Source organism: Planococcus citri, chromosome 5 (genome assembly GCF_950023065.1).
Source record: "Planococcus citri chromosome 5, ihPlaCitr1.1, whole genome shotgun sequence".
NCBI lineage: Eukaryota > Metazoa > Arthropoda > Insecta > Hemiptera > Pseudococcidae > Planococcus > Planococcus citri.
Window position 1 is genome coordinate 38,508,653 of NC_088681.1, and position 21,829 is coordinate 38,530,481.

Below are 21,829 nucleotides of genomic sequence, written 5' to 3' on the forward strand. Positions count from 1 at the left end.
TACCTCCCTTCTTACGATCAACGTACACTCTTGAGACCTTCGACCGTTGATTTTGCTGGCAAAATGCACAATATTATACTACATATATAAGTACACGACATACTTACACAATGAGTACGAATCACCGAAGGAAAAAAAATATAAGCAATAGGGTACAATAAAGAGGGTTAATTTCATCCGTCTTAATCCAGGTGTGTAGGTATTACGTTGGTGTTATCAGCATGAAGAAGTTTGACATCCTACGCCACAGACGATTGTAGTAGTACGTCTGAAACAGATTTTTCTTCTTCTTCAAAGGCGGCCAGATCTCTCCCTGCTCCTCGATCCCTGTCTGTCTGTGCGCATTTGGGGCATCAGCCCAACGTGCTAGGGTGTTAGAGGTTCAATTTTTGTTGTATTGTTCTGCCCATCCGAGTACATACGTAAGAAAATCAACCAGAAAGGGAGAGAGAGGAGAGTAAAAAGTACACAAGAAGAAAAGGTACCACGTGCCAACAGTCTTTAACCGTCTTATATACTACATGAACCCTGGTCCTGGTAAGGGAGTACGTACGTACGATTATTATCCCTTCGTCAAATCTTTAGTATTATTTAATCTACAGGCCAAGATACGTACCTCCTCCTTCTTCTTAACGACCCAGACATAGCACGTTGTCGAGGGGGAGAACAGTAAGTAACGAATTTAGTGAAAAAACTTTTCAATTTTCGATACCTTCTAGAGTTTTGATAACAATGGAGACCTTAGCCAACTGCTTAGGCATAGTTCCGTCTTCTTTTGATATACTCGCGTGCGCCTTGTGCCTGCTTCTGCTCTTACACAAATGCCTTTGCCATAGCACACGTCATAATTCAGCGCAGGTTATCGATTACGCATCGTCGTCTGTTTTTCTCTCTTTCTTAAAGATCAGATCTTTCTTTTTTTTCAGTCATTTTTTTTTCTGCTGTATACACAGAAACATATGCAAGCGTCTTCTCCACCACCAGCTCCTTGGCCAACATCACATTTTTCCACCTGGTCTGGACGTGTGCCCGCGATTACGTGATCGTGTCCCTTCTTAAGATCATTGCTCCAGTTATCTGAACTGAACAGAGAATACTACTACAATAACATACGCGCAACACCACACATCAATGAAGGTATTATAGCCTAGCGTCATTCTTTTGCCAAAGATTAAAAATTTATTGTCGGTGTCTCTTTTTCAAATGATGATGCAGCCAATGGCCTGCCATTCTTTATGCATATAGCATACCTATCAATAAGGTACGTGGTCAAATATTATCCCGAAGAATTACCTCGCCATTTTTCGTGATTTATCTAACACCTCTATCTCTGCATAGTCAAGATAGCCGCGTGTTTTTCTCGCCGATAATGAATAATTCTCTAAAGGCAAAGAGATTGCCAAGGGAGATGTGCAGTACCTATGTATAGTTATGTACACAGATCACGAGGGTATTTCATTCGATATGTACGTAGACTGCATGGACATAGCTACCCTTGTATTAGTACATAATTGGGAATTGGCACGATTTTTTCGTTCCTTTTTTACCCCCTGAGATGGTATTTTTGCCACCTTGGGTGGTAGTGTATTTCCAAGATTTTTTTTCAGGACTCCCTTTGGAGCAGGTTTGATTCTTTTCTCACCCCCTCATCGCTATTTTCGGTGCTGTTACACGTCGACAAATAGCGAGGATTTTTTTGTGACTAAGAAAAAATCGTGACATAAACTTCGATCGAGAAAACAAAGAAGGGATGAGGAGGTGAAGTTTTTTTTTGATAACGAATCTGGAATTCATTCTCGTAGAATCGAACTTTTTTTGGATAATAAACCAGCACTTTTTATCGAAATCATTTATCCAATTTTTTTTGAAAAATCAAAAATAAAGATAATGAGCAATTAAAAAACGTAAAAAACACCCGAGAACGCGTTTTTCACGTTAGGGAAATGGGGAGGGGGGTTCAAAAAGTTTGGAAACGCATAATGTCATAATATTGAAAAATTATTATTACTTTTTTTTAAATGAAGGAAAATTTGAAAAACCATGAAAACAAAATGAAAAAACTGATACCTACCTATAAAAATGCATAACCGAACCATTTTTTGATATCTGAACCCACCTCTCCCTCCTCCTTTCAAAAAAGAACACTCCCTAACGATATTTTGTTGAAAAACCAAAAAAAAAATGATTTGCTCAAATTACAATAAAAATTCAAGTATTCTTACGAAAAAAATCAAACCTTAAAAAGTTCCAGAAGAAAATTCTTTTTGTGAAATCCAAAAACAAAATTTTCTTTTTATAGAACAAATTGATGCCACTGAAATTCTGTGAGAATTACAGCATATTAAAGAGAATCAAAGTTCCAAGTCGAAATAAGTTCAGTAAAAAAAACAGGGTGTCCAGAAAATTTGCAAAACTGAATTAAAAATTTTTTCCCCTCAATTATGAGTAGATATAAAAATTGGGTCATTTTTGGGGTGGGGAGGGGTGGGGGCATCAGAATTATTTTACATAAATAAATATTTTTTGTTGCATCATTCAATTCGATTTTTTGAAAAATCATCAAAAAATTTATAAAATACACAATTTTTACTGAAAATTTTTTTTCGAAAATTCTACAACTTTTCGACAAATTTTGCTGAATTTTGAGTCGGTTTTACTGATGTTTACTGTGCTTCAATTTTCACTGATTTTCTACGACATTCCATTGATTCAAAATTGAAAAAGGATCCTCAATTGTACACTTTTATTCCAAAAAGAGTTAAAGGCATCTCAATTATAAAAAATTTGAATCAGCGAAAGAAATACGTAAACGTTCGAATGAATACATATAAATCATTCAACACAGCCTGCCTCAGCAAATTTGCGACAAATTACGACGACATTAGACATAATACGCATAATTTTAAAGACTAAGAAAAGAGGAGGGAATTTCATCAAGAGTATTAGTCTGGGAATGCGATTCGACGGCGAATTTTTTTGCACACAGATAAAAGTCAGCAAGCTAGGTATAGGTACAGGTAGGTGCATTACTACGTAGTAGCTTTTCATACGAAAAGAATTTTCTCACAATGACTCGATCCTTTAGTTTTCGTATATCGATAGTGAAATACGTACTAGGAATTTAATAATGCAAGTCTCAATCAATCAATAATTTCAGTGCAAAACTACAAGTTTCATTTCCATTGGCTCTATAAACGTTCAAGTCGACATCTAAATTAGCTCCAGTCATCTGTGTTTATATAGGAATACAACTTCGGTATTCTGCTTGGTCTGCTCTTTACATACGATTTCATATAGGTAAAGATTCCCAGCACTCAAGATTTTCAAATCTCGTCTCCTACAGCGCCTGTTGCAATTGTGGTTTTCCAAATCAACGACTCTACGAGTGTTTGCAACTTGACCAAGCGTAAGCTTTTCATCAGATGCAGACGAGACTCGAGATTACGACACGTTGCACAGCATCGCAGACTAGAATTCTTCGGAAGGAAGCCGAAGGGTGGGCAATGAGGTAAAAAGGGCTGCGAGTCGAGTACCTACTCGTATATAAATTTTAAGATATAATTACGACGACTCGTAAGAGCAAAAGCAAAAAAAAGGCAGGAGCAGCAGAGACACATTTATATAGGCCTACCAGACACCGTAGGAAATTGTTGTTTGGTAAGACGACGACGACGCGACGCGGCGTGAACTAGTCGAATACATCATTGTAAATCATTTAGGAAGAAAGATCGGTGCTTTTGGTAACAATAGGGGGTTAGTACGTGTGTAGACTAGACGTCGTTACGAGAGAATTCCTCCAGCTAAAGGGGCAAGTTGAACCAAAATGTTAAGATATCGTGGATGTATTTTAAACGAACCAAGTTGGATGCAGAAAGCTCATCTAAAGCAGATTACATCAAACGTATTGCGAAGAGCAGGTTACCCTCAGATATTTGAGACATTTGGAAAAGATGGTTCAGTTCACTTGCGACTCCACAATAATATGTGAGGTTCAGATCCCCACTTGATTATCAGAAAGAAACTCACCCTTTTTTCTTTACTGGTTGACTGTATATAAATTGCAAACTATGATCCAGTCTACTCAGGGGAGATGTAGGCCTAAAACCATGTATCTGGCTGGTTTAATTGTTTAGCAATCTTTTTATCATCGTATACATGTAACTAGTCTGCAATATACTCTACGAGGTAATGAGAGAAAGACAGAGAGAATAGATCAACGATGGCGAGAAAAACACACTGTTAGAATTAACTTCGTCGCAATTTTTAAGCCAGTTCTCACAGCTCAGACATACACAATAAGTACCTACATGTACGAGAGCAACGAAAGAAAAAAAAAGAGGGTGTAAGTTGAATATACGAGTACGTTGCCGTCTGCCAAGTTTTTTACAATTCTTTTCAGGGTGCTGGGTTGTTTTGCTGTTTTATTTTGCAACGGCTCTCCGGCAATGACTGGTCTCTCTATAAGAAGACGCACCCTTCTCTCGAGTCTCGACCGTCTAGTCTGCTGGAAAAAGATGTTGCTTTTTCGCAGACTGCAGACCTTTGACCGCCAGACCAACTGGTATCAATTTGATCAGGTTTCATTGAACTTGATGAAAATCATCTCATCGTCGTCTCGTACATTCATCCCCTAGAAACGGATACTACCTCTGCAGCAAAAGATGACGAATCACGATGACGTGCACCTATCACACCAGTCTAGTTTTGAAATTTACATCTTTGTAAACTAGAATTTTTTTCAAAGTCCATTCAATAAAGAATAACAACTACGTACGAGAATACATTTTGTAATGTAGCAGAGAAAAATACGTACACATAAGACGTGTTTGGGTATCAGGGGTGGATACACTCTTGGTACTATGTACAGTACATTTTATGTAATGGATACTATTGATACATTTCCGGTGCAATAGCCAGTAATTACAGGGTTACGTCCAGGTTTTTTTCCTCCTCTCTTCTGCTCTACTCCATCACACCTTTCAGTTTCGTAAAATAGCGTTTGTCCCGTACCTCGTATTTTTTCTTTTTTTTTCAATTCATCGACTGGATAGGGTAGTTTCGTGAAACGCCATTTTACCAGGCTACAGGACGCCAGTGACCCGAACTCGGATGTTTTGTAATTGTGAACTTAATTCACCAAAGTGTCCCGTCCAGATTTCAACCAAAAGATTAGGTTCATATTTTGTTGTATACGTACTACGTACTATGTATCTACTTTGATATCTCACAGAAACCTACGTGTATATGGCTGACGAAAGGTCAACTGATAGCTTTTTAAAAAGCCTAAGTAGGAACATACTTGCATAAGAAAGGCCATCTGCGACTGAATTACGTCGCAATTCAGCCTATATATATACTACGAGTACCATCTTTTTTTCGATACTTTCCCATAGGATTATATGACCGCGTTACAAACCAGAAAGGTGAATATTATTAGTAAGTTTAAGGAAGTAGAAATGACAGGGGGTGAGAGCTGAAGCTGGAATTATTCTCTCAATATGTATAAGGATCCCAACTTCGAATAAAACGATTGAAGCAGCTATCGAGGGGTGGAGGAGAGGGGAGTGGAGGACGAGCCTCCGAAAATTTACCAAAGCTCATGCTCAATGTAGTTATAGAATTAATTTACTGATATGTATTTAGAAGGAGGCAAGGGGACAAAATTAAAATATTGATAAACACGTCCAAAAATGTTCAAAATCGATTATAATTTTCGAGAAAAAAAAAACGAAAAACTGAAAATAATTGAAAATATTACAAAAAGAGTAGAAATATACTTACTTAATGAACAATTTAATCATTTTCATCGAGCCTCTAACCCAAATCACTGAATGTGGCTCATAAAATTTAAAAAAAAAAACTCTGAACAAATTTTAGAAAATTTTCAACAGCTTTCATAAATCATTGTAACTTTTTTACGTGCAATATTAGGTATACTTCAAGGAGTTCAAAAAAAATTCCAATCGATCAAAGCGTAAGATTTATGCAGAGCTGCCTTTTGATAAAATTCTTTAGAGCCCCTCCCCCTCTCTTCTACCAACTTTTGTAAAAGCATGTAAATAATTTTGACGTTTTTTAAACATTCTAAAATTCACAAAAAAATGATATCAGTACAATAAAAACATCTAATCAAGATCAACACAGCAAAAATCAAATTGAATTGATTGTTTTAAAAAGAAAATAAGGGGACTTTCAAGCCAAGTGCAAAGATTTTACGGTATTTTTTTTCAATTTTTCAGGATTTTCATTGATTGCAAGAAGGACTTCTTTGACATGACCATTTACTTTCTTTTTTACATTTTAGACGATTTAACATTTTCAACCATTTTTTTAAAATTATTTTCAGCAAACCTTTAGAATTTTTCAAAATCCATTTTTCACGTTTTTTGTCCTCCAATAATTCTTTCCTCGAGTATCGTGAAAGGGTGTAAACTACGTTCAATTCAAAAAAAAGAATTTTTTTTTTAAAACAAGAAATTTGGAAATTTTGAGAAGAATTTTGGAGATTTTAACGAGATCCTAGATTTTTAGATCGGGGGAGGGGGGGGGGGAATCATCAAATTCAAACGAGAAATCAGGCAAAAAATCTAAGAGAAGAAAATATGGATTTCCCAATTTAAAAAAAAAAAACTTACATCGAAACAGCAATATTTCAAAATCGACTCTCAAAATAGAATAATCGATATATAAATCGATTTTGAAAATATCGATACTCGACATCGAAATAAAATAATCGATTTATAAATCGATTTTGAAAATTTCGATACTCAACATCGATATACAAATTATAGAACTACATATATCGTATTGAAAAATCGATTTAAACCTTTGAAGCAAAATACTGAAAAATCAATTTTTTAAAAATCCAAATTCCTCAAAATTGGACAAGTACGAGTAAATCCACAAGAAAAGGGGCTGTTAAAATTCGTCCTCATGAAAAACTCAAAATGTGTTCAAATCAAACCTAAGATATCGACATTGTTAAAGGATACCAAAACTTCTCCTCACATAAAACTTCCATGAAAATGCATTATCATTCAATTTTTTTGACAGGGTAAGGGAAGACGAGAGAGGAGATATGGATGAAGTATTATACCTTAAGAGTAAGTCCACTCGCCTTTTGAAAAAAAATTTGTACAGAAGGAATGAAAAAAACTCCAAAATTTTCAGAAGTGCAAAATGAGAGGGATTTTAAAATGAAATCTAATTTTTCAACTTGAAGCAGGATTTTTCCAGAATCAACAACGATGTTTGAAAAGCAAACCCATATCCATCATGTTTCCAGTAGGAAGGGGGACTAAATTCATCCGAGATGTTGAAATATTTTCCAAGGTATAAAAAAGTTCAACAATTTTTAGAAGTGCGAAAAAACGATTTTTAAATTTAAAAAACTCTAATTTTATTTGAGTAAACAAAATTGACTTATTTTTTGACCTTTCATGTTCCAATATATCGATAACATAATTTTTTCGATTTTTTTGGCACATTTTTATCCCTTGAAAAAATCTAAAATTCCAATGTAATGTACGAGTAAAAAATTCCAAATTAAAAAAATGGACAGAAATTTTTTTTTAAAATATGGACAAACCCGGAACTGGTTTATCAAAAAATCGAAAAATACGTCCCAATGGACATCAACTTTCAAAACCAGAAATTTTCATTCAAAATCATGCCACGCAAAATTTCAATCAAGCTCCATATTTTATTCAGTTTGTTTCAATGGAGAAACACGTACAAAAGATACGACAGAGTACAATATTTCCCTGTAATACGAAGGCAACAAAGCATCTCGTGAAAAAGATAAAAACACATGCAGACTCGGATTAATGTTTAGTAAGAAGAGAAAAAAAAACATTCTCTATCATCGCCATTTAGTCAAATTATTATCACGTTGAATACGAATAAGCAGGTCTTCGAATAAGTAATCTAAATTACAGCTACGATAAGTGAACATTTTTGCCACATACGTAGACCAGGCGTACGAATACTACAATTTCTCGCAAGCTAATCCAAATTCTCTAACACATGAAATTTCACGCACTTGGGCCTCTTTCTCGAAAACAATATCGCAATTCCTCGTAATCTTTACCAGTTGCAACTTGCAGATCTGTTCAAAAGATCAATGCAGCCGGGTTTTCCAGCACAAAGTAGCGTTTGTCGTAATTTTGCCATTTTAGACTCATCATAGTCGTCATTTTGGTTCTGCGATTGATTAAATCTCTAGAGATCGGAATTCTGCGTACTGCTATGATGATGATAGTATAGTACATCTACGACTACGAGACATTATTTCTCTCATCGCTGGCAAATAATCGGCATTTTTCTCACGGACAAACATCATGATACATAGAGCGATAAGACGATAGCGTAGCGATTTTCTCACTTACGCAATATCCTATAAATAACCATACGAATACGAGTATGTTCGCGATCCGGCATCATCGGATGTGAATATGATAATCGCGTTAGCAAATTTAAAAAAAAAGTGCCCTCATTATTCACCATACACGATCAGTTTTGATAATTGTAGAATACGAATACCGACAAACAGGATGAATTTTTTCCCCGAATAGATAAGGTAGAAAGTAGGCACCGAGGATATCAAAATTGTATAGACAAAGTAACCAACCATCGAAGATCGTACCTCATATCCGATCACCGCAGTTTGGGGTCTTTTTATAGATTCGATTCGCCAAAACTATGCTAATCGAGTCAGCAAAATTATCGCTGCTGGAGTTTTACTCAGTACTCGTAGTTGGTTTGCGATAAACATGCAAAATACCCTTTTCATCGAGACTCCAGCTTGGTATTAGTACGATATTTGCCAAAGAGTTCAATCAACTCGATACCGAAACCGAAAGGGTATGGGCTCTTCTGCCATTCTATTCGATCGCAAATCTTCATTTCGATGTCTCAAAATACGTTCATTAGAAAGAAGTACCCAATCCATCCATTGAAAATCCAAGTACCTACGTAATACTTATCTAACGGAATCTACTGGAACCGTTTACGGCATTTGCACTTAGTGTAATAATTTTTCCTCTAACCCTTTTTCATATTTACACGTACGACATGACACCATTCTGGCAATTGATTTAGTATTCCGATAATTTGCCACTTGGAGCTAACCATCGTCTATTGTACTTAGCACAGGTAAAGATACCAAAATGTATTATCATCGCATTGGGAAATTAAGAAAAGCCTTCGAAAAGGTACGAAAGAAAAAAAAAAGGTTAACTGGTATTACGAAGCCGTTAAATATTTACGGTGGCAACGATCCTTCGAAAAAGAAACAAAAAGGGTACCAAAACCGGATACTCTAGAATTTTATGCAAATACTCGACCCATTTCAGAAACATCCCAACACCGAAGAAAAGAAACAAGCCAATCAGAGCGTGTAAAACGCGAAGTGTAAGAAAAGCTTCGAGAGTGAAAGGGAATCGTACTTAATCGTCCCCCGAGTATGATCTTGTTAAAAATCATCGTATATATTTAGATGGCTGTAGTAAAAAAAAAAAAGGCCATCGGTCAATGCTCATTTATCACCGCGATCTTTTCTTTTGTCTAGATTTTGATACATCGCGATGAGGCTGCGGCTGCACATATTTATAGTGGTCATCTCGCATCTCGTGTATAAGGCTAAAGGCATGTAAAGGCATATAAAGACAACGTGTAAATCTCGTTAATCGTCTCATTCTTTTATTATTATTGAAGAGCGAATAAAATACATTGAATGGACTTAATGCAAGCGTAATCGCTTAATATATATGTGTATAGGTGAACCTTTGACATGTCACCATACAGCCAAAAGAACACAGAAGCAAAGGAAGCTGAGAGACTGAGAGAGATGATGCTGTAGGGATTTGAGCGAAACGCAGACGAGCGTAAAATCAATTCGCCATAACGTTTGTTTCGTTATTTCTCTCATTTTTTTATTCTCGAGCTAGACTTTGAGGTTATTTTTTTCTCATAATTTTAAAGGGAGCAAAAAAATACTAGATGAAAAAACGTTACATTCTCACTCATTTTCTAAGCGCGAAAATTATTTCAATGAAATATGTGTTAGAAACCTATGCTCGTATTTTCCCTTTTTGCATTCCTTTTTTCACCCTATTTTCGAATTTATTTTCAGAACCTTAATGAATTCTTTTCATCAAAAATCTACCTGCGATATTTTCAAAATATGGGATGAATTGAAATCGATCGTTATTATTTCATAAAAACGTATTTTTTTGAGATGAAAATGAAATATTGATATAAAAAATGGATTACATTAGTAATTTAAAATCTTTGTATTCCTGGAATCCCGAAACACGAAAAAATTCCCCTCTTCAACCCTCCTCAATAGCACAGATTTTTGGTCGGAAACTCGACTGAAAAATGCACATGTAAAAATATATAACAAGAGAAATTACTTATTCAAATGAATTCTAAAAGGCGTTGAATTTTTGAATAAAAGTTGGAAAAATTCAAGTTGAATCGATATGTTGGCGATGGTTTTTTTTTTCTTCAATTTTTCCATCATCCATAGGTATAGAATTAATTTCAAGGGGAAACCAAATATCCCATGAAAAAAATTACAAGCACAAAATTTCCCTCCTGTAGAACGCAACTGGTTAATTTTTCACTAAACGCTTTGTTTTTGGGACATTTTGGACAAAAATTATAAAGTTCAACTTCATTGAGCAATTTTTTTTGGTAACTGAAATTTTCACAATTTTATTCTAATTATTTTCACGTTAGATTTTCAAATTCTGACCAATTGTACATTTCTTTGACATCCGGACAAATTTTTTGATATTTTTCAAGGATTTGCAGTTTTGAAAAAATTAAACGATTTTTGAGAAAATTATGACCCCCCCTCCTCCTCCCCTTCACCTCAATTACATATTTTCTCAAGCGAACTTTCGATGCGAAAAATTTTAGAAACAGAAAATTCATCTTCTCCCTGACGTTTGAACCGAAATCAATGTTTCCTTGCGACAATCATGATCAATATTAGAAGTAGTACCAAGAATCAGAAAAATTTCTATAACAGTTTTTGAGGAAGAAAATTCAATATTTTATTGACTTCTGCATTAATTCATTTTCAAACTCTTTTACACATTTCTCAAAGAATCTGCAAAACGAATGGAAGGAAGGTGGCTGTCAATTAAACTGCTGAAACAGCACAAAAACTTCTCCTCTTACTCTCAGATCTTGAACAATTTCCTATAACTTTATATAATTACCCAATTACCTTTATCGACTACTCCCCTAGTAATGATTTTTCATCATTCTACATACGTCATCGTCAGGTTGTCGACAATTAAGTAAAATTTCCGTAACCTATGAACGTATTTGCGTAGCTGGGATATAAAACATTAAAACATGGATAGAATTAGGTCGTCGACGCGCGATTTAGCGATTTGGTTTGACGTAGGTGCTGGCAAAAGACGAGACGAGACTTCCAAATAACGTGAAAAATTACCAGTCTGTGATAATTATCGAACTTGATTACGCCCAATCACTGTATAGGTACAATAATATAGTACTATGTATTTTTTTTTATCTACCAAATTTACACTATTTGACCTGGATCAAAGCTCCCTATACGTTCGAATCCAAAGTACATAATAGCCTAATCGTTCAACATGCACATTGCACACGTAGGTACCTTATAGGTAGATGAGGTACTACGGGAGATCGCACGAGGTGCGGTATCTACGTGTAATTTTGGACCACAATACATAAGTTCCATCGATGTACTTAGCATATAAAAATCAAAGGCGACGTAATAATGAAAATAATGCAAAATGAAAAATGTACTGTGCTCGCCAGATGCTTCGATTAATCCAAAACGCCTGTCACTTTACTTATACGCGCGCTTATGGGTTCGTACGTATGTAGTATAAAAATTGCGGTACGTACGTGCGCCAGGGCAGTATACTATAGAGTTGAAGGTGCGAGGAGGGTGAGGGGGTAGCAGAAAGGTAGGTATAGGTAGGACCAGGTGTATCGATGGGTTACTCTGTATCAAAATGCTTATAGCTTAATAGTAAAAGCGTAGTATTTCGGATTCAAGTCATTGAATCGTATACGCCGGTCTTCGACAATGTATTACCCTGCAGTCTTGCCCTGGCCCGCCTCGACAAAAGCACAACGCATTATAATACCCGGTAGCACGTGGTACATGCAAGAACCACCCTGCACACATTACGACGGACAACGAGAGGGGTGTTGTATTATTTGCCGCTAAAGGCAGCTGTGTACTAGAAACTACTAGTATGTACGCTAGGTACGCATACTTACACAAATATTGAAAAAAAAAGTGAACCACCGCGTCGTTGTACTTCTTGTAGTACTATGCCATCGTGTAATGCCCAAATCAACTCGGTGAAAGACAGAGAAACAGACAGAGAAAGAGAGAAAAAAATGACAGCTGAGAGTCATTGCGCGTTAACAGCACGCCAATCATCCAACACACATGAACAGAAGTCTGCTATATTTAAATGAGCAACGCACTGTCTCTAGTTCGCGTTAACGAGGTGTACACCCTTGCTTTTCACTTTTTTATTTTTCGCTTACTCACGCAGTGACCGGAGGTGGTAATTTATGAGCTGAACGCCTCATTAGTCGCGATAATTGGGGTGACAATTTCGATTTTTTTTTCAAAGTCGAAGCTCGTGTCCACTGTCCTGGAGTCCAAAGGTGTTTGCACTCGGTTTAAGGATAGCGTACCATTTAGGTATATGACGAAATGAGGGAGTTTTCTGGCAAATTATTGAGAGTAGGTTGTACGATGGTCCTGTTTTTGAAGGACGCGGGCATCAAGAAATTACTGTCGTGGTTGCGAGGATATTTATAACGATGATTAAATGTTTCCTTTCTAAGATACAGCTGAACTGGAACGATTTTTTTTAGGAGATTTCAAAAAACAGGTACTTTGATGACCTTAGCTCACGAAGGGACACAATTTCCGGAAATCTGTTACCAGAAATGTGACGTCAATTGAGTCATGAAATGTTTTCTTTGACGAACCATCCCAAAATATAATTTTTTTCAGGAGATTCCTGAGACTTTGTTGCTCGATGACCTCATTTTCAAAAAATGCAACCAAGAAGATATTGGTAAGAGTGAAAAGGTGCTATTTTTTTGATGTTCGAGCCATTCTCTTAGAGTATCTCTGAATTGGACATTTTTTCAGAGGAGATTCCAAAATGTAGGTACTTTGATGGCCTTCTTTCAAAGAGCACAGGTCAATGGTAAAAATCCATTACCAGAAATATAACGTTAATTTGACGTTACCATAGAGTTTTTGACGAACCATCAGAAAAGAGAAATATTTTTAGGAGATTCCTGAGACCTGGCTATTCGATGACCTCTTTTTCATAGAACATGAACGTGAAAAATCTGTTTGGCGTTAAAAAGTTACGTTTTTTCGATGTTTCAACCATTCCATTCCAATATATTCAAACCTTGAAATTCTTTAGAGGGATTCCAAAATTGCGAACACCTTGATGGTCTTATTTCAAAGGAATTGGGCATTTTCAAAAATTTGCCATCAGGAATGTAACGTAAGCTGTATGACAGAACAGGTTTTTTGAAGAACCATTAAAAAATAAGAAGTTTTTCAGGAGATTCCTGAGACCTGGTAACTAGATGACATCATTTTCAAAGAACATTTACAGAAAGAGATTTATCAGCGTAAAGAAATCATAATGATGAGATATTCGAGCAATTTTCTAAAGGTAACTTGAAGTTAAGATTCTTTAAAAGGAGATTCCAAGACTTGAGCATCTTGATGACCATTAGAAAACCACGAAGGAGGAATAATTCGAGTAGATCCGTCATCAAAATAGGGTGAAATCACATCGTATATGGATTTTTAAGAGCTGAAGAGATGAATGTCATCAGGTAGTTGGGATGAATCAAAAGTCTGGCATAGTTAATGATGACGCAGCAATATTTACCAAAGACCAAAGAGTTCTTGGTATTACTGTTCTGAGGAATTTTGCCATTGAAGATTCTTAAAATGAGAAACTCCTGAACTTGATCAAAGAAATCACAGATGAATTTTTCTTCATGGAATGCCACGAGCACATCGTTCTTCATTCAAATAACACGATTGGTCAGCAGGCAAATGACTTTTTTTGGTAAATTCACAGCCACTTTCACGAATTCTCTTTTTGATGGCAAAAGGACGACTTTTTTGCTCGTTTTTGAATAAATTTTTTGAATGAAGTGTTTGATTTCTATTTGATATTCTCTCATATGACTGGTTTGGCTTTGGAAAGGCCCAAAGGCACTGAATCATCAGTAATTCAATTCAGATCATCAATGACCTTCTTGACTAGGCTATAATATTGTATCAGGAGATCACACAATTGACTAATCATTTCAATCAAAACCTGTCACAATTACTTTCAAATGCCATTGAAAAATTTGCGTCTCTTGATTGTGTCTCAATTAAACCATTGCACATACGAATCAAAAAGAAATGCCTGTTGTCCACCACACCTGCAGTAGATTCCTTCCATTGACCACCTACCATCAAATACTCTTCCTGGTAACGTTTTTTTTTTTTTGACCATCTACAACCTACATGCTCGATCACACTAATCAATTCGTAAATACCCTCTCAAGGACTCCCTCCGCACTGAAAGTCATCTCATTTGACCTTTTCAAACCCCCAGTTCACGCGGCTTCCTTCGTTAGCCCGCAAGTTCATCCACCTTCTTTTCCACAATACGCAATTTGTACTTGAATGTGTAAACACGTAAAGCGTTTTAGTTGCATAAAGACATGCGCACATACGACGATAATGTTCCCTTATAATATATTATCGCGCCTTTACGACAGCCAAACAGGTGTGTTTCTAATTGGGCAATTAAATTTACTTCATCCTTGCCAAAAGGATTAAAATGGTAAGAAATCACACCAGACACTAAATTAACATATCAAAACCACTTCGTACATAAACGTATTATAATCGTACTCGCATTCCACTTTTTAAATATCATTATCATCATCAACATCATCATCATTGGGCTTAATCACAATACATACAGAAAGATATATACGCTCGCGACGAAACTGCTGTAGTAGGTATGTATGTGTATTTTCACGAAATACTTTTCATATTGCGCGTTAATCAGTTATTAGTTGATACTTGAAAAGTCAGCCAAGCGTAGCCGAAGTATTGTCAAAACACACCTGAAAAATTTCCAAAACAACTAAACCAACAAAGAGATGTTTTCATTTAAAATAGTACGTACAATATCCTAAGCATACAGATAGGCGCGCGTACGTCTGCGATACATATTCATCCTTCCTTCTCCCCGGATACCGAAAAAACAAAACCTCCTGGCACTCGTCATAGGCCTATACTATCATATGCCACAAAACCAAAACCCTTTGAAAAATGTGATCTGTGCTCGACGCTTGCAAAAAGTAAACAAAAACCTCGGTGAAAGTATCAATATTCGACCCTTAAACCATTAGAAGGAATTTACGATTTGGTCAATTAGATGGATCACGTGCTCATTGCTCAGTAAGGAGAAAAACCTCGTCATATTTTCGTCTGCCACATGTTCTCGAGAGGGGTTGAAAATTAGTAAGCAGACGATTAGCGTTAATGGTCCATTTGAAATAAGTTTTCGCTGCTTGAAAAAAAAAGTATGTAATTTAATCTATGTTGATTTATCGTATACCTTTACCTATGGTACCTCGGTTTGATACAAATAGAGAAGAAACCGGTTCGATAGAAAATTTTCTTCACGATTATCCGCCACAAATAGGTATTATAGAGAGTATTGGTCCTTATTATTTAATCAGATTCGAACGGTGTCCGGAAACCATTCATCACAAGTTCATCTCGTCTCCGATCACCGACGATGGCGAAGAAAAAAACAACACAAAACCAAACTAGATCGATATTCCAAAAATAAGGAATTAATTAAAAGGAGATTTTTTTCCATCCTCCCTCTCATCTTATCCCATACCTTGATCCTTATCGCGGACAATTTCGGCAAAATGTCATTGTACACAGGAGAGCACTTTTCGTTTTGCCCTTTATAAAAGTGTGTACTCCTCCCTTACTCGGAGTATGTTTCTCTCTCTTGCACTTACCATTTTGATACATTGGAGACAAGCTGTTCGACAGCTGAAAACATCTATTGTGTTGACTTTTTACCTTTTATATATGTATTCCTGCTGCACATACCGCCGTGTACTCTCCATTTCATTACCCCTCGTCCTTCTTGCCCTCACCTTTCGCCACGCTGTATAAAATTCTCCATCTAGTTTTCCATGTTCATCTATCTATCTCTCTTGCACATACTATAGGTATATAGGCTTTACATACGCACACAAGTACGCTGTTTTTTTTTTTTATTATATTACGCATCATCTGCGACCCATTTAATTTACTTGTCCGTAAACCTTTTCAATTTTATTCACCTTCTGTACAGATATATGTATTGACGATAGTACACAGTGATCGTGTTCGATTTATCGTAGAATAAAATTAAAAAAAACATTAATTTATCGAAGAGAACCTACCCCAATTATGATTGGGTTTCATCTCATGGTGGTTCCTTTTTACACGCTTCTTTTTTTTTTCATTTTAAATTCCAAATACAGGAAAAATATCGATGAAAGTTTTCGCTGTTTGGAACCAGTTTTTTTAGCAAATGATTTTATTGCGCGTAAATTTTACCGATTGATTTCATCGTCGTTAAAATATTATCTCCCTTCGTAATGAACGACCGCGACTCCTTTTTTATTACCGTTTAATTTGCTGAATGACATTCTTTTTTTTCTTTCTTTGAGAAAAAAAATAATCAGATACGAGCATGTTATGAACGGATCGTTAATGATTACATTTTGATTGAAGATCAAATAAAAGAAATAACAAAGTAGTAGAATTTGTCACTAATTGGATCTGTAATGTGATCAATTCCTATTGTAGAAATAGACAAGAATTACCTAATTTAACTTAATGGGTGATCAGAATTACCAAAATTTACCATAATTAAATGCACATGAGAAAAAACCAATGATTTAAACCGCTCCCAAGGAGAAATCGACAATTAAATCTATAAATTTTGCAGATTATGAAAAGCATTTGCTCATGTTAATCATGATAAAGACATGTAAATCAAGAACCTATACTGGAACCGATGAAGCATAAAAATGTAAAGATCTAATCAGAGTACTCCAAGAATACGATAAATGCTGAGTAAAGAGAGGAGTAAGATGCCTCCATTATTAAGACCGGGTATTTAACATATTATGCAGAGGAGATGATGAAAGATGTAAAAAAATTGAAAAAATGGGGCTAAAATTAACAGCAGAGGATAAATGAGACTAGTTATGCAGATGATGAAGTAATAATTGCCTAGACAGAAGTGCAGGGTGCAGAAAGAGAAAATGATTTTGGATATAAACAGCGTAGAACTAAATCAACAGCGACTCATAAGAAGTAGAAAATGCAAACAAATTTTGGTAAGTATTCAAGAGCACTAATGAACTGTGGTGGAAGATATCTTAAAATCAAATAAATATGGAAATTGGTATGGCTTGGCAGCAAAACATGAACCATGAGTGCAAAATGCAAAAAGAAAATCACAACCTTTCAAAGATGATGTTACTAAAAAAGACCATTCGTGGATCTCATCAATGGAAAGACTTTTTGACCAACAATAACAAAACAGTCTCAGCAAGAATCAGAGAACCACAGCAATTATGACTAGAGTTGGCAATACCATGTCAATGGCCACTTATTATTTTGACGGTTAATGTCATCAATCGCTTAATGTTATTAAAATCATTCAGTCCTGATCTTCTACGTCTAATTAATTATAAAGAAATTCTATTGGTTATTGTGATTGGAGCATCGAATAATGTTATTATTTTTAACTGATTTTAATGGGTTTGAGGAGCCCAAAATTAGGGCTGCTAAAATGGGATATCTTGTGAGCCACGAGCTGTTGGGTCCAGCCCTGACTGTTAATGCACTTTTTAGAGGTAGAATGTGTTCATAAACTATGTCCAAATCATTACCTTATTGCCAAATCCATGTACACCCATAAAAAAAATTGTCTTTTTTTGTCACTGATAAGAATAAGACCTTGGGATGCCCTGAATTGAAAAATTTGCATCTGAGTGCAGTAAAAGTGTACCATGGAAGATGCACAAAGCTAACCAATGTTCAATCAGAACTCAACAAACCCTTCGGAGCATATCCAAACCTTATCAGTAATGGTGCAAAGTTATTGATTTACTCATATTGATGTACATCAATTTACTTAGTATCGATGTACATCGATTTACTCGTATCGATGTACGTCGATTTACTCGTATCAATGTACGTCGATTTACTCGTATCAATGTACATTGATTTAAGAAGATATCAATGGGCATTGATGTAACATTCCACTCATCAATGTACATCAAAATTGCAAAAAGTTGAAAAACTGGTTTTTTGAACTACAATTTGGACTTCACTTTATAAAAACCAGAAAGCTTTGTTGAAAAATTGTACTTGACTCATGAAAACAGCAAGAAAAATGCAGTTTTGCTGGTATTTTACAAATTACGTTGTTTCATCTGTAAAACATTGCCAATTTTCCCAGATTTGCTCTCTAAAGGAGGGGCTATACTGAATTTAACCGTAAACTTAAACTTAACCCTAGAAGGTAAACAAAGGCAAATTTTAGGTTGACGGACGTTAAATTCAGTATAAACCAAGCTAAAGTATAAGTTAAGGGAATAAGTATCCCCTTAAATTTAGTATAGCCCATCCTTAAGAAAACGCCACCTTTGAATTTTGTTGTTTTGATACTTGAGGTATTGGTATTTTATTTCAAAAAGTGCCAGGTGTCCAAGAAGAAGGGATTTTCATTTAATCAAAAAAGAGAGAAAATTCCCTGCTTGAAAATAGAAGAATTGAATAATCATTACAAAAATGAAGCTTTTATTTCACATTGAAACAATAAAAACTCAAACGCACATTTTTCTCGATTATTATTCAATTTTCCAATTTTGACTCAGGGGAATTTTTTCCCCATTTTGGCCTATCAAAACATATCAAAACTCTTTTATTCTTGGAACCCTTCACAGTAATTTACGAGTAATTACCATAACTCAACAAAATCATCAGCAATTCTCATTTATACCATTGAAAATTCATTCGATTAACACCTTAAACCACACTCCGAAGTGACACCACAATATTTCATATCTAATTCGAAGACTTGACCTCACATAATAATACACTTCTACGAACTTTCGTAATAATCGTACATTTCACACATTCGACGCGATTTCGCTAACACATTACTCATACGAGAAAACCTTAAAGTGGCACTCGAAACAATTTAAAATACAAATATACCAAACAATCTACTCGTATTTATCAATTTTATTCCTTTTTATCAACTTTCGAGTGCATATGAGCGGGCGGCGCGAATTTCTGGCGACAGGTGATTTGACGATGAACCCTTTTGGGACCATCGTTCGTCGAATTACTGTATAAAACCATCGTATATACCTAGTCGATGCTTTTATCAACCATTGTAATATGTGTGAGGTTCTTCCGGGTTTCATTTCATTTTCATTATACTTATTCAAATCGAAGTCATCCGAAAGGTAATTCCCGAATCATAATGGCTCTAACTAACAGGTATGGTATGACCCAACGAACGAGCCAACCTATAGAGTCTAGTCTAGACTACCTGCACGTGTAGTTTGTATTGCATAACATAGACTCGACAAGGCGGTCAAACCAATGAAAGATGGCCTTCGAGATGAATGCAGCAAACAAGAAAGAACGAACCCCCTCGCATCCATTGAGAGCCATACATTAAAAGAATGAAAAACAATCCGCGCTGTATACTACATTGTCGCTTACATTCCTGAAATATATTTGGCGGGCACGTACTCTCGACGACGTTGCCAACTATTGGTCGTCGTCTCGAGTCATAAAAAAAATCTGCTCGTCGTATTACATATACATGCTGTAAACTTGGGTCTCTCATAGGTTCAACTATAGAGAGGTATACCCGTACCCAAGGACCAAAACATTTCTCGTCCATTCATCCATACACAACTATGGCACTAAACATAAAACCCATTAACAACCAGTTTGCGTCGTACTTACCGGTATAACATAGATGTAGTAAAATGAGCGAATGCCTGCGAATCATATCGTCTTTTCTACTCCATTTGATCCTTTGCAGAATATGATCTACGAAATCGAAAGCTGTTACCGCCGCTAGATCCCAGTCCAACTTCGATACCAGTAATAATTCGTACTTCTGTAACATTCAAAAAATTGCCAAAAAAATGAATCATTTCAAATCACCCCAAGGTCAATCGTAATCTAAAAACTACCAACAGGTGATACGAAAAATTTCACGGATCCATGAGAATTTCCGTCGATGGCTATATTTTTTCATTATTTATCGCGCTTAGATGCCCATATATCCATACACACGAGCGAGTCTCTCGTACACAAGGGGCTGAAGGAAACGCACAGTACCTTAGGTATGGGTTAGTATACTTAAATTACGCAGTTAGAAGAGAAAAATTGCCTAGCATATGTGCCCTCCGGATTATCTCTAATTTCTTCGGCATCTCCTTTATCCGGGAAGTCAAAGGGGTACGTAGGTAAAAAAAAAAATATTCAATAAAAAACCCACCATAGCGAAGAAATTCTCTCTATTCAATTCGGATTCCTTCGAGTGTAACGAAGAGGTGACTCTTTTTTACCAAAACAACAACATCAACAGCCTAGTATATGACTATAAAGTCCGCCTTGGCCTGGGCAGATGACGGATAATAAGATGCGTGCCACCGATTCCATTAGACCGTGAAAGGGATGACGACGTTACAAATGCTTACCTCTTCTTGTGGATATGGCAAGTAGGTGCTACGATGTAATACGTAGTTTTTTACCTTTATCGTGTATTATTCGTTAATTACCAAGTATCTTATATCCTCTTCGGCAACAAGAAGACAAAAAATTTTAATATTCGCGCCAAAAACAAAGTGTAACTTTCTTCGGAAACAGTACTATTCCATATTTCTGTGTACTTACGTACAGACCATCAAAAAGGAAGTTCTTTATGTCTTCCTTTTTTACACATTCACAAGTAGATTGATGATGGCGCGTTTTTTTTCCTTCGTTTTCCTTCCAAACCACCCATCCACCCTCCTAGATTCTCGCCACACAGTTTACGTTTCTGGCCAATCTCAATCTTTTCAAGCCGTAACCACAGAACGAAGGAAGTTACTATGTTTCGGCACGTAAAAGGACAATTTCGAATAAACAAAAGTATAATTAAATGGTCGTATTGTTTATAATATCCCGTTTCCTTGGTGTTTTCATCCACCACACCGCCGTAGATATATCTCTCTAAATCTCTTCGAGACACATAAATCCATTAAAAATGGGAATCCACGGTGGTGATTCTTTCAGAGAACTCATCCGTGGGGGTGCTCTTTTTTCATCATCTTCGTCTCATAGATTTTAACAAAAATTTCATAGATGAAAAGAGTACGTCAAGAAGTCCTCAAAACCAAATTTTGAACTGTCGAAATTGATTTTTCGAAATTTTTGGCAATTTGTTTGGAAATAATCAACAAAATTTTTGCATGGTTAAATTTGCAAAAAATCCACAAAATATGTCTTTTTTGAGTGAAAATACGACGAAATCACTTCCTACCGGACAATCACCCCTTCCTCGTTAATTTTCAGCATTTCTGAGCCATTTCTACACCTCTAGCAGAAGTTCTACCCTTTTCAAACAATTTTCGAATTTCTCTGAAAGGTGTCTTATTCAAT

At 35.9% G+C, this 21,829-nt stretch overlaps 1 protein-coding gene across 1 annotated transcript in view; it reads right to left on the reverse strand.

The window, feature by feature from the left end:
- The window catches only part of LOC135849229 (G1/S-specific cyclin-D2-like), a 68,687-nt gene that overhangs the window by 20,124 nt on the left and 26,734 nt on the right, over window positions 1–21,829 (reverse strand). Inside the window, exon 3 of the mRNA XM_065369558.1 lies at window positions 20,144–20,300. Within this exon, the coding sequence (XP_065225630.1) occupies window positions 20,144–20,300 (157 nt within the window). The remainder of the gene's footprint in view (window positions 1–20,143; window positions 20,301–21,829) is intronic.